The sequence below is a fragment of the Zalophus californianus genome, chromosome 12 (genome assembly GCF_009762305.2).
Source record: "Zalophus californianus isolate mZalCal1 chromosome 12, mZalCal1.pri.v2, whole genome shotgun sequence".
Classification (NCBI taxonomy): Eukaryota; Metazoa; Chordata; class Mammalia; order Carnivora; family Otariidae; genus Zalophus; species Zalophus californianus.
In genome coordinates this window covers 58,444,670-58,456,949 of record NC_045606.1, presented here as the reverse complement: position 1 = coordinate 58,456,949, position 12,280 = coordinate 58,444,670, and the positions used below count along the sequence as shown (strand labels likewise).

At 36.3% G+C, this 12,280-nt stretch overlaps 1 protein-coding gene across 2 annotated transcripts in view; it reads right to left on the bottom strand.

Moving 5' to 3' along the window:
* Positions 1-12,280, bottom strand: part of TAX1BP1 (Tax1 binding protein 1) — an 83,850-nt gene that overhangs the window by 24,594 nt on the left and 46,976 nt on the right. For both annotated transcript variants that reach the window (XM_027573403.2, XM_027573404.2), the window contains exons 12-14: positions 11,066-11,169; positions 7,641-7,766; positions 5,004-5,075 (exon numbers count right to left, since the gene is read on the bottom strand). In XM_027573403.2, the coding sequence (XP_027429204.1) occupies positions 5,004-5,075; positions 7,641-7,766; positions 11,066-11,169 (302 nt within the window). The remainder of the gene's footprint in view (positions 1-5,003; positions 5,076-7,640; positions 7,767-11,065; positions 11,170-12,280) is intronic.

Here is a 12,280-nt window from a genome sequence, read left to right as displayed (position 1 = left end):
GGCATGTACTTCAGACTGAAGGTCAAAGAAGTCCTTACTGAAGAAGAGTCATTTATCCTGGGACATGAAGGATGAGTCAAGAGTAGTGGGGTGGGGGGGAATAGCACCTGGGTGGCTCATCGGATTAAGCATCTGCCTTCAGCTCAGGTCATGATCCCAGTGGCCTGGGATTGAGTCCCGCATTGGGCTCCCTGCTCTGCGGAGAGCCTACTTCTCCCTCTCCCTCTGCTGCTTCCCCTGCTTGTGCTCTCCCTGTCAAATAAATAAATAAAAGCTTAAAAAAAAAAAAGAGTCATTTATTATTTATTCTGGGACTTGAAGGATGAGTCAAGAGTAGTTGGGTGGGGGCAGTGTCTGGGTAGCTCAGTCAGTTGAGTGTCTGGCTCTTGGTTTCATCTCAGGTCGTGATCTCAGAGTTGTGGGATTAAGCCCTGTGTCAGGCTCCACGTTCTGCATGGAGTCTGCTTGAGAGTCTCTCCCTTTCTCTCTCCCCCTCCCCCGCTCTGAGCATGCATGCATGCTCTCTAGTAAATAAGTTTTTTAAAAGAGTAGTTATGAATAAATATTTAGAGGGAAATAATACAAATTCTAGGATATACTTGAAAAAATATCTCCGGGGAGAGGAGGGAAGGTAATTATGGTTGCACAGATAAAAGAGAGCCATAAAGTATAACAACTACTGGTGTTGGGTGAGGAGTACAACAGAATTCATTCTATTCTCATATGTTTAAACTCATTAAAAAAAAAAAAAAGTCCAACAAAGTAACAAAGAATTGTAGGTAAGAATATTTCTGGCAACGGAAATGAATGAGAGCCCTGAGAAAATGAAGCAATTGGTGAGCTATAAAGCATGGGTGACTAGAACATTTCTCAAAGTGTGGTTCCCAGAGCAGTAGCACTGGAACATAGAAATGCAAATCTCAAGCTCCACTACAAACCTACTAAAATAAAAACTTTGGGAATGGACCCAGGAATCTGTTTTAACAAGCAATACAGGTGATTCTGATGGAAGCTCAAATTCGAGAACTACTGAGAGAGACTACAATAGAGGATAGTGAAACAAGACATTGTAGCTTCAGATGGGAATAGAGAGAAATGGAGGCCAGTCATACAAAGTATCACAGGCTATGTTAAGAATTTTGGGTTTTGAAAAAAAAAAGAATTTTGGGTTTTGGGCGCCTGGGTGGCTCAGTTGGTTAAGCGACTGCCTTTGGCTCAGGTCATGATCCTGGAGTTCCAGGATCGAGTCCCGCAACAGGCTCCCTGCTCAGCAGGGAGTCTGCTTCTCCCTCTGACCCTCCCCCCTCTCATGTGCTCTCTCTCTCTCTCACTCTCTCTGGTTCAGTTGGTTAAGTGACTACCTTCAGCTCAGGTCATGATCCCGGAGTCCTGGGATGGAGTCCCACATCGGGCTCCCCCTTCTATGTGGGGAGCCTGCTTCTCCCTCTGCCTCTGCCTGCCACTCCCCCTGCTTGTGCTCACTCACTCTATGTCAAATAAATAAAATATTTTTAAAAAAAAAGAATTTTGGGTTTTATCTTAAGTGCACGGGAAGCCCATTATGGAGCTTTAAGCAAGGGAGTGATCAGTTTTACATTTTTAAAGGTTACCCGGTGTTCTGAATAACCTTTTACCTGAGTCAAAGTAGAGAAGGGGAGTGACCTCATGGAAGATGGCAGAGAAGGAAGTGTGTCTGCTCCCTGGCAGTTATTAGCGCAAGGAACTGAATCCTGACATCACCTGAATGACCCTGGAGAAAGATCTATATCCATGGGGTGACTGAGCCCCATTTGACACCCTAATTTCAGATTTGTGAGAGGTCTAAAGCCAGAGGACCCAGTTAAGCCATACCTGAATTCCCTACTCACAGAAGCTGTGAAATAACAAATGTTTTGAGCCATTAAGTTTTTGGGAAATTTGTTAATGCAGCATACTACAGTCACTGTATTACTGAATATGATTTCAGCTATTTATATAATAACTTACAAGTGGTTATAATCACTCAGGATTATATACATATAAATTATGTATATATATATTATATACATATATATTATATACATATAAATCTTTCAGATATGAAATGTATGTTTTATAAAGGTAAAATATAGAAAGTATCTTGACTGCTCCTCTCTAGGATTAGCTAATATCTCTAAGCACAATAAACACTTAGAGCTGGGTTTCTTTCAAAAAGTTGTCTGAAGCATTTGGAATATATTTCTCTTTTCTTTTTTTTATAAAGATTTTATTTACCTATTTGACAGAGAGACTAAGAGAGCACAAGCAGGGGGAGCAGTAGGAGAGGGAGAAGCAGACTCCCCACCAAGTAGGGAGCCCGATGGAGGGCTCGATCCCAGGACTCCGGGATCATGACCTGAGCTGAAGGCAGACACTTAACCATCTGAGCCACCCAGGAGCCTCTATATGTGTATTCCTTGGCAACTTCTTCTCAGATCTGATTAGAGCATCACTGTTTTAACTACACCTGGCCAAACCTCATACCAGAAATTTTAAAAAAACATTTTCTCACTCTTCATTTGTCCTATTGTTTTAATTTTCTTTAATCCATTATTTGCAACAGTCTTTTTAACCCACTTGCCATTTTGTGTTACCACACACTGAAAAGGAAAGGGAAGGAGAGAAAACGGGAAGAGGGAGAAAAGAAAAAGCTATGTGAATATACTCAAGTGGAGCAGACAGGAAAAAAAAAAAAAAAAAAAAAGAACTTCAAACAATCTCAAATTCTATTCCTAACAGGAATCTTTCTGATAGTGATATGGCTCTAGCAATTCTGAAACTGTTTTATGTGGATTATCAGATTTAGCAAATGTATAGATACATGTTGGTATTGTTGGACACCAGGATTCTCAGTGTGGAAGGCACATATACAAATAGGAAAAGAGGAAGGCAAGTAAGAACCATGTGGAGTTCGACTAGAACTCATGGTATCTAAAATAATGTTTCTTAGTTCTGCCCACTGAAAAGATCTAGAAGCAATGAGCACTGGTAATCATGGACACACCTAGGGCCCATACTTTGTTTTCTAAATACCACCTTCCACTAATACCGAACCAGAAACTCCTTGGAAAAGAACTAATTCCAGGGTTGGACCAGGGCGTCTTCCTAGTTATTAAAAAACAAAAAAACAAAAAACAAACAAAAAAACTGAAAATTTCAAAGATGAGTTAAGAAAGGTACAAGATGAGCTAAGGTATCTTACGATGCTAGAAAAGTATTACGTGCTCAAAAAATCAACATCACCCTTTTGATACTGGGGCATATCAGGAACCAGCTTGAAAATGCTCCCACTGACCAAATCTAGGACTGCAGGAAAATCAAATTAAGAACAAATTCTAATCCACTGACTAAAGAGTTCATACCAATGACTGTCAGGTAAGAAGACAGGAAGATGGAAGATAGACATCTATGGGCACGAGCAAAAAGAAAGAAATGTAAGCACTGGGAATTATCAAGCTTATGGTAGCAGATACGAGATTCCCAAAATTCTAGTTTTTGCTTAGAAGCTTGAATGTTATCATTGGCAACAAATACTACTGATTGTTTTTCCATAAAGTAACAGGCTCGCTTCACTTCTTTTCAAGAAAATACCTGCCAAATACCCTACTTTGAATAAGCAAATTTTGTCTATTAGTCATTCTTTAATAGGGAAATGATATGCTATGAAAAGAGCAGCTAGTTCAGCTCACAACCCAAACAACTGCACAAGTGCTTCACCTTAAGATAACCATCATACTTGATTAGGTAGAAGTGCTTTGGGGCTACTCCCCATTTCATCACACACAATATTAAAAAGATGTGCACCCCAAGGTCAAGCTTCAATAAGATTATTTTACTGTTTCATTATAAGTGAAACTGGCCTTTTTATTTTTTTTTAAACCGTGAATGCAATAGTTAAGATGAATATGGTAACTATACCAATGCACTCTGGTGCAACTGCCTTGATTCAAAACACACCACTGCTTACACACACCAGCATGTAAATGTAACACAGTTGGGGGGGGGAATATATATACATATATATATGTAACTCAGTGGGGAATAAAGCAAATAACATTGTAGTATTGTGAAAATAGTTTTCAATTTTGTATACCTCTGAAAGGGGAGGGGGACCACCCCCCAAAAGACCTCAAACTACACTCTGAGAAATGACGCACTACAGCATGTTTTACATTATAAATGTATGCTGTTTCAATGTTAGGTTATGCTATAAATCATTAAACAACTTCTAAAATGTTTCCTATCACAAAAGAAAACCAGATAGACAACATTATGTATAATTTTTAGATTTTTTACTCTTCCTAAATTTAAACATTATAGTTTACCGTTGAATACAAAATATGTAACAAAGACCAAGTTAAATTTCAATAAAGTATTTTCTTCATAGTATAAAGTAAAATATTTAAAAGTATTATTTAGGGGCGCCTGGGCAGCTCCACTGGTTAAGAGTTCAACTTGATTTCAGCTCAGATCATGATCTGTCAGGGTCATGAGATCAAGCCCTGCATCAGACTCTGTGCTGGGTGTGGAACCTGCTTAAGATTCTCTCTCTCCCTTCTCCCTCTGCCCCTCCCCCAACCTCCACACGTTATCTCTAAAAATAATTTTAAAAAATAAAATTATTTAACTGTAAACATTCTCCACTGGGAGTACTAACATCTGTTTCAGTCTTTATTCATATAACTTTCTTTCAAAGCCACCTTCACATGACTGTAAGATGTGTAGCTTCATAAAGCTGTAGTATCATTCACTGTCATGATTTTTAAGATTTATTTATTGAGGGGAAGTGAACACGCACCCCCTCGCACAAGCAGGAGGAGGAGTAAGGATATCCAGCAGTCTCTGTGCCAAGAGCAGAGTCCCACACATGGCACCTGATCTGACCACCCTGAGACTATGACCTGAGCCAAAACCAAGCACCAGATGCATAAACAATCAAGCCACCCAAGGACCCCTGAAAGATTTTTAAGTACACTGTTCAATACCTTTTCCCTGGAAAGGTTTTCCAAACGTGAAGTTAGACCATTTATTTCTTTGTCTTTCTCTGCCAACTGAAGCTGAAAAAAGAAATCATCATTAATCTTTTTCATTATCTACTCTTTACTTACACACCAAGAGTTAGTCTATACCATTCTATCAAAATTCCAATTAGCGTACCCGTGTATTTTTCTTGGTGTATTTCTCTGAAATCTCTAGATTACTTCTCATCATTGACCAACTTCCCTTACTCTTACAACTTCTCCCAGTTTACATAAAATTTCACCCACAATATCATCCCCTCATGCTCTTTTTTGTGTCCACTTCTTCTTCACAATTAGAAATATGAGTGTTCTCCAAGGTTTCTTCTTTGGCTTCTCTCTCTATTCCCCCTGAAAACTCCCTTTTTCTATGCCTTCACAACTATGATCCCCATGGGAATAAATCACAATTAACTCACATGGCACACATCTTTCTTTCCCCAAACCTGTCTTTTCAATTGATGGGTGACATGTTTTCATTGTTCTTTCCACACTTTAAGAGCAAAAGGTCCCAAACCTACTTTTCTTACTTTTATTAACGGATATTACCAATCTCAGAGCCCACTGTGACTGAAGCAAGGAAGCTTTGTTACAACACTTCCTCCTTCTCTTCTTCCTCCACTCCCCAACACTTTCAGTCTCTTTAGTCATTCATTCACTTAACAATCACATTATGAATACAAACACAAACTTATTTTTCAATTATTTCATGTCCTATTCGATAATAAGTGATCAGGGAAGGTACCCAAGGGGGTGGTCTTTACTACCAAGTAATTCTGAGAATACTTCTAATTTTCTTACCTTCAAACACCCTTCCCACCTGTAAATCCTCTCAGGGTTACCAAATTGTTTTCAAAAAGACCTACTATAGTTGGGTCCCTTTACTCCTAGGAAATTCTTAATAGCAAATAGCATTCCAATTCCATTTTAGGCCCCCCAAAATGTGGCTTTAATCTATCTTTAAAGTCCAATCTATACCACCACAGATATTAAAGTCCTATTACTCAAGACTGCTCAAAATTTCCAGGCTGTGCTCTCCACTTTTCACCTCCAAACCTATATAAATGCTTTTCAATCTGCTTAGAATGATGCTTCTTTCTTTTCCCAGCTCTGCTTCTCCCCTCCAGTTTGGTCTTTCAAAGGTCGGGTTTCTCCATGCTTAACTCCTAAATATTCCACTGGAAACAGCCCTAAGGTACTTCATTAATTAGACTTATCATTCATGTAGAACTTCATCCCATTGTGCCTTGTCTAGTGAGTATCTGTGTCTAAACAGTACAAAATAAGGGAAAGGGCACTAAACAAAAAGCTAAGCATCTTTACCAGCTGCATAATCTATAATGCTGTTTAATTCAGATGCTCACTTTTATCATGAACTAAATGAACTAAAAACATTTAGCTTCCCACAAGTTTGACAGATGACTACCTGACTCTTGAATGTCAGAGTTGTGAATATCACCATTATACTTCTAAGCAGTCCCTATTAGATTATAAACTCCTTAAACATACATAGCATTGTGCCTTACTTGTATGATCACCCACATAATAGCTAACATAGTGTGTGCTCACTAGCTCTCTCTCTATATATACACAGGCTTTAATTTTACTAAATTATTTTTTCGAGTCAATATGCAAAGATAAAAGCTCATATAAATTCAGTATTCACACTTTATAAATAGTAAGGGAAGCTGCCAGCCATTGAAAACAATATCCACAGGGATCTCAGAAACAATAATAATCTCATGAATTAGAAGTCTGAAATTTTCATTCTGACAATAGATGAAGATAAAAAGAACTACCAGTAAAATTATCTATAATGTGCCACCTTCTCCAGGCCCCAGGGGGGAAACCTAAATTCTTGGTGTCTTTAAGAACACCACACTTAAAAATTAGATTGTAAGTACAATTAGCTATAATATAGCAAAGTTAAATCATTTAGAACTTCCTGGTCTCTAGTCACACACACAATATGCAAGTTATATGTAAGATCTCAAAATATGTAAGATTATACTTTATTCCTTAAAGTGAGAAGATCTTCTACTAATTAGCTAAACAGCCTGCTAATCTTTAACAGTCTTACAAATAACATTTACCATTTGGGCTTATTTGTTGCCTAATGTTACATTGGCAAAAAATAATTTTAATTAAGATTGTATCACTTTGCATTTTTTAGGATCACAAGTAAAACATTTTGGTGATTCATTTAATAGCTTACATAAATTTTAAAATTACTGATCATGTATTATTATGCTCCCACAAAAATGTAAAGGCCCTAAAATAATTTTACATACACATTCATGTTTGTTTCTAAGTGAATAGGACAATGAAATGATCACTTTTCATCTTAGAAACTAAGCATGATTTAAAAATAAAATTTTAATTAACCGAGTGCACAGAATTAAAGCCACAATGGCAACGCATGTATTTATTTTCTCAGTTCATAATTAACTACATTCAACTAAATATGTAGTACATATTTATACACAAAAATACAATTCCAATTATCTATTAAAACTGCCCATTAGATTGGTAAAAATTACAGCTAACATATTTGCAAAAGTACCAGGTACACTATGCCTCAAACTATACATATACCGAACTTACTCTGTAATTATCCTCTACTTCAGCTAGTGCTAGTTTTACATTTTCAGCAATCTTCACTTGTTCTTTCCATTTCAGTTCCATTTTTGCAAGTTCGTCAGCATACTTATTGCATTTTGTTTTCTCATCCTAAATGAAATTAGCATAATTACACCAAAAGATTTTAAATTCAGATAGAGCTATCTATATAAACCTCTTTAGATATTTGCTAATGTATCATTATACCATTGTTTTAACAGTATAAACACTGAAATAACCAAATGTAAAAAAAAAAAAATGTCAGTGGAAGATAGGACAAATCATTTTATTTAAGATTTTATTTATTTGACAGAGAGAGAGAGAGAGACAGCAAGAGAGGGAACACAAGCAGGGGGAGTGGGAGAGTGGAGAAGCAGGTTTCCTGCCGAGAAGGGAGCCCGATATGGGGCTCAATCCCAGGACTCTGGGATCATGACATGAGCTGAAGGCAGATGCTTAACGACTGAGCTACCCAGGTGCCCCGGGACAAATCATTTTAAATCCCTACAATGGAACAGTATATATTTAAAAGAACAAAGATCTACAAATTAACAAGTAAAAACGTCAAGATACAATAATCGAAAATAGTATGCTGCAAAAAACAGTACAGTATAATGTTATTTTTAAAAGTTAACACAATTTTGTACGATCTTTATATAGTGCTGTGTAGAAAAATATGAAGTATTGGGCACCTGGGTGGCTCAGTTGGTTAAGCGACTGCCTTCAGCTCAGGTCACGATCCTGGAGTCCTAGGATCGAGTCCCGCATCAGACTCCCCGCTTGGCGGGGAGTCTGCTTCTCTCTCTGACCCTCCCCTCTCTCATGCTCTGTCTCATTCTTTCTCTCTCAAATAAAATCTTTAAAAAAAGAAAATATGAAGTATTAATAGCTGTTATCACTTGGAATCAGGACCATGATGGTACCTTTTACCATCTTTATTCTTTATTTTTATAATGCCATAAGATTTCACAATAAGCATATGTTACTTCTACAAAGGGAGGTAATAAACATATTATGATTATAATGACAACTGTTTCCAGACATTGGGATTTCCTGACCAAGATAATCGCTAGGTTGACTTCTTATATAATGCTTCTTCTCTACAACCCAGAATGTTGAAAGGAGTTACAAATCATGACAAAAGGGTAAATTGGGCAATTTCCTTTTGAATGTCTTATATTCAAGGTAAAACTTTAAAAACACGCTTTAAGCAGCTCAACTGAGAAAAAGTCTTTAACAAATAAGGCTAGATCAACCTAATATCCATTACGATATATACCATACCTCACACAAAAATGAAAATAGACCTAAATGTGAAACCTAAGACTATAAAACTTAAAGACAGGAGAAAATCTTTACAAGTTGGATTCTTAGAACAGAATGGAGCCTGCTTAAGATTCTCTCTCTCCTCCTTCCTCTGCTCCCCTACTCTCTCTTCTCAAATATATGAATAAATCTTTTTAAAAAGCACAAAACATAAAAGAGCAAATTGGTAAACCTGTACTTAATCAAAATTGAAAATTTTTCTAAAAACACCATTAAATAAATGAAAAAGGCAAGTCACAGACTGGGAGAAAATATCCACACATATCACACAAATGACTTGTATCCAGAATAAAGAACACATACAACTCAGTAGTAAGAAGAACTCATTATTTTTAAAATAGCAAAAGATCCGAACTCTCCCAATAAAAAGGAATGAACTACCAATATAAGCAACAACATGGATAAATCTCAAATTAATTATGCTGAAAGAGGACCAAAAAAGAGAGTATAAACCATATGACTGGATTTATATGAACTGTACAAAAAGTAGACTAACCTACAGAGGCAGAAAGCAAGCCAATAGTTTCGTGGGGATGGGGATAGAGGGAGAAATGAGCTGCAAATGGGTAAAAGCTTTGGCAGGTAATGGAAATGTTATTTGGCCACAGTTTCACAACTATATACATGGCAAAACTGATCAAACTGGAGACTTCAAATATTATAAGCAGTTTACTGGATTTCAGCAAATATATGCAGTTTACTGCAACTTCAACACAGTGGGGGGGGGAACGCCTTGAGGAAATTTTTAGCTTAAGCACATTCTATCTTTCTGTCAATTATACTATATAATGACATTTAAAAAAATATCCATCTAGAATTGTTTCAGACTTAATGAAAAAAGTTTAGTCCCTTATAAACAACTGCTTTGAACTCAAGGGTAAAACTGTTCTAATAAATCAATCCTACAGAAGGAAGGATCCTCTGAAGCAACAAAAGATTTGGGGCGCCTGTGTGGCTCAGTTGGTTAAGCGTCTGCCTTGGGCTCAGGTCATGATCTCAGGGTACTGGGATGGAGTCCTGTGGGCTCCCTGCTTAGCAGGGAGCCTGCTTCTCCCTCTTCCCATCCCCAGCTCATGCTCTCTCTTGCGATCTCTCAAATAAAATCTTAAAAAAAAAATAATAAAGTTTAAAAGATTAAATATTATTTAAAAGGCAGTGACAAAATGTTTTAAATCAATTACTACAGTAACACTGAACTAATGTATGACTTCATCATTCTATAGTTCTAAATAGCCTTCCCCTCTCTACATGCATGGAGAAACATACACCAAAAAATTAACAAAAATCATACACACAAACACAAAACACCTTTGCCTCCCTTCCCCAAATCAGGTATAAATGAGAAGCATTTTCCCTTTGTCCTTTAAATATTCCAGGACTGAACCCTACACCAACACAGTTGCAAAACTGAAATGTATGAAGAATACAGTTTAAAATAGTCAAAATAAGTAACATCATAAAGGCAATAGCTCATTTGATTAACATTCTCTTTTTCCACTTTGTAAATTTGGTTACTTTAAGATGTGGTAAAATTCTTTGCTATTATTATAGTTAATGTAAAAAAATTACTTCCCTTTTATGAAGTTCCAAGTTCAAGGATACATTTTCAATGTATACTTATAATAAGCAGACAAAAATAACCAACCTCAATTAATCACTTGCCCATTATCAAGAAAGGACAATAGAAAATTTTAGGATCATGATTTTACACACAGGCCTACATGAGCAGGTACACAGAACTCCCTTTCATCATCTCAAAAGTGAAACTAAGGGGGCACCAGGGTGGCTAAGTTGGTTAAGAGGCAGCCTTCAGCTCGGGTCATGATCCCAGGGTCCTGGGATTGAGCCCTGCATCCCGCTCCCTGCTTAGCAGGGAGCCTGCTTCTCCCTCTCCCTGCAGCTCCCCCTGCTTGTGTTCTGTGTCAAATAAAATCTTTTTTAAAAAAAAGTGAAACTAAGTAAATGGGTATTAAAAAAAAAAAAAAGCAAAAACAAAACCCCAGTATTTAAAAAAAAAATCCAAACAAAGGTAAGCTAAGCCATTATATCTAATAAATCTTTCATTTATAAGAAAGCTATCTTACCTGCAAGAGTTGTCTACATTTATTGTATTTTTCTGTTTTGTCAGCAATTTCTTTGGTCATTTCACAGACTTGTCCCTTTGTTACCATGTCAGAATCTGTCTCGGCTATTACAAAGCAGAAAATATTATTAAAACTTATTTTGCCCCTTATATTATCTTCCTGTTCAGAATAACTTAAAGGTCAGTAAATGGAATACTAAAGGAGAGAAATATCTATCTGAAATCATCTATTCATACACTAAATAAAGATAACATAAACTCTATGTGAGAATTTTTTATGTTAGTTTGGCCAGAAACAAGTTCACATTCAGTAATGAAAAGGATCATTATTTTTAATTAACTAAAAACAGTTCTTAACTGGCACACTTGTTCTCTTCATATAACTGAATAGACAGGGTAAGCAGAAAGCCATACTCTCTGAAAAAACACTTTAAATCATTTTTCTAGGCCTTCATTACTATTCACTAAGTCTTTATTAAATAAAAAATTTACACAACACCACTCTAGATAATGTACAGAAATGTAAGTCAGGATTCTGTTCTACAGTGGCTGAACCTAATTAAATATTTAACAGCATGGGAAATTTACAATACATTTAAAAAGTCTAAAACAGCAATTACTCCAAACACTACAGAAGGAAATGTATTTTTATATACTCTAGTGCCAACTTTCATTATGTCAAATCTCTAACATAAGGTGAAAAAAAAATTAGGCCAAATGAAAATCTAGAGTTAGTTCAAATTTTCATGTTGTTTATCATTCACTATGTCTTTCTAATCTATAAGTTAACAAACTAATAAAAATTTAACTTATCTGCCAACAGGTGCACTAACCAGGAAGTACCCTAATGATCCAAAAAAGTAAAAAAAAAAAAAAAAAGTAGTAAAAGATAAAGAAAACCATTAACAGGGGATTTATTTTTCCACCAACAGAACTGTACAATTAAAATTCCATAAATGCTTCAAAATTCCATACATTTAGTGGGATATTAAAGATTCAATCATTGGCTTTTGTCCTATAGCCTAACTGCTGCTATAAGCATGTAAGTTTACAAACTCCAGCTCATTTAATACTTGTGAATATTCTCATGAAGATAAATAGTAGGTTCACACATTTTATATATTTCACATGCATGACTTTCTTATTTTTAGACCCCTACTTTATCTTTGCCTTAATCCTCTCACTTGTAAGAATTTTTAGAAGCTCCCTTAAATTC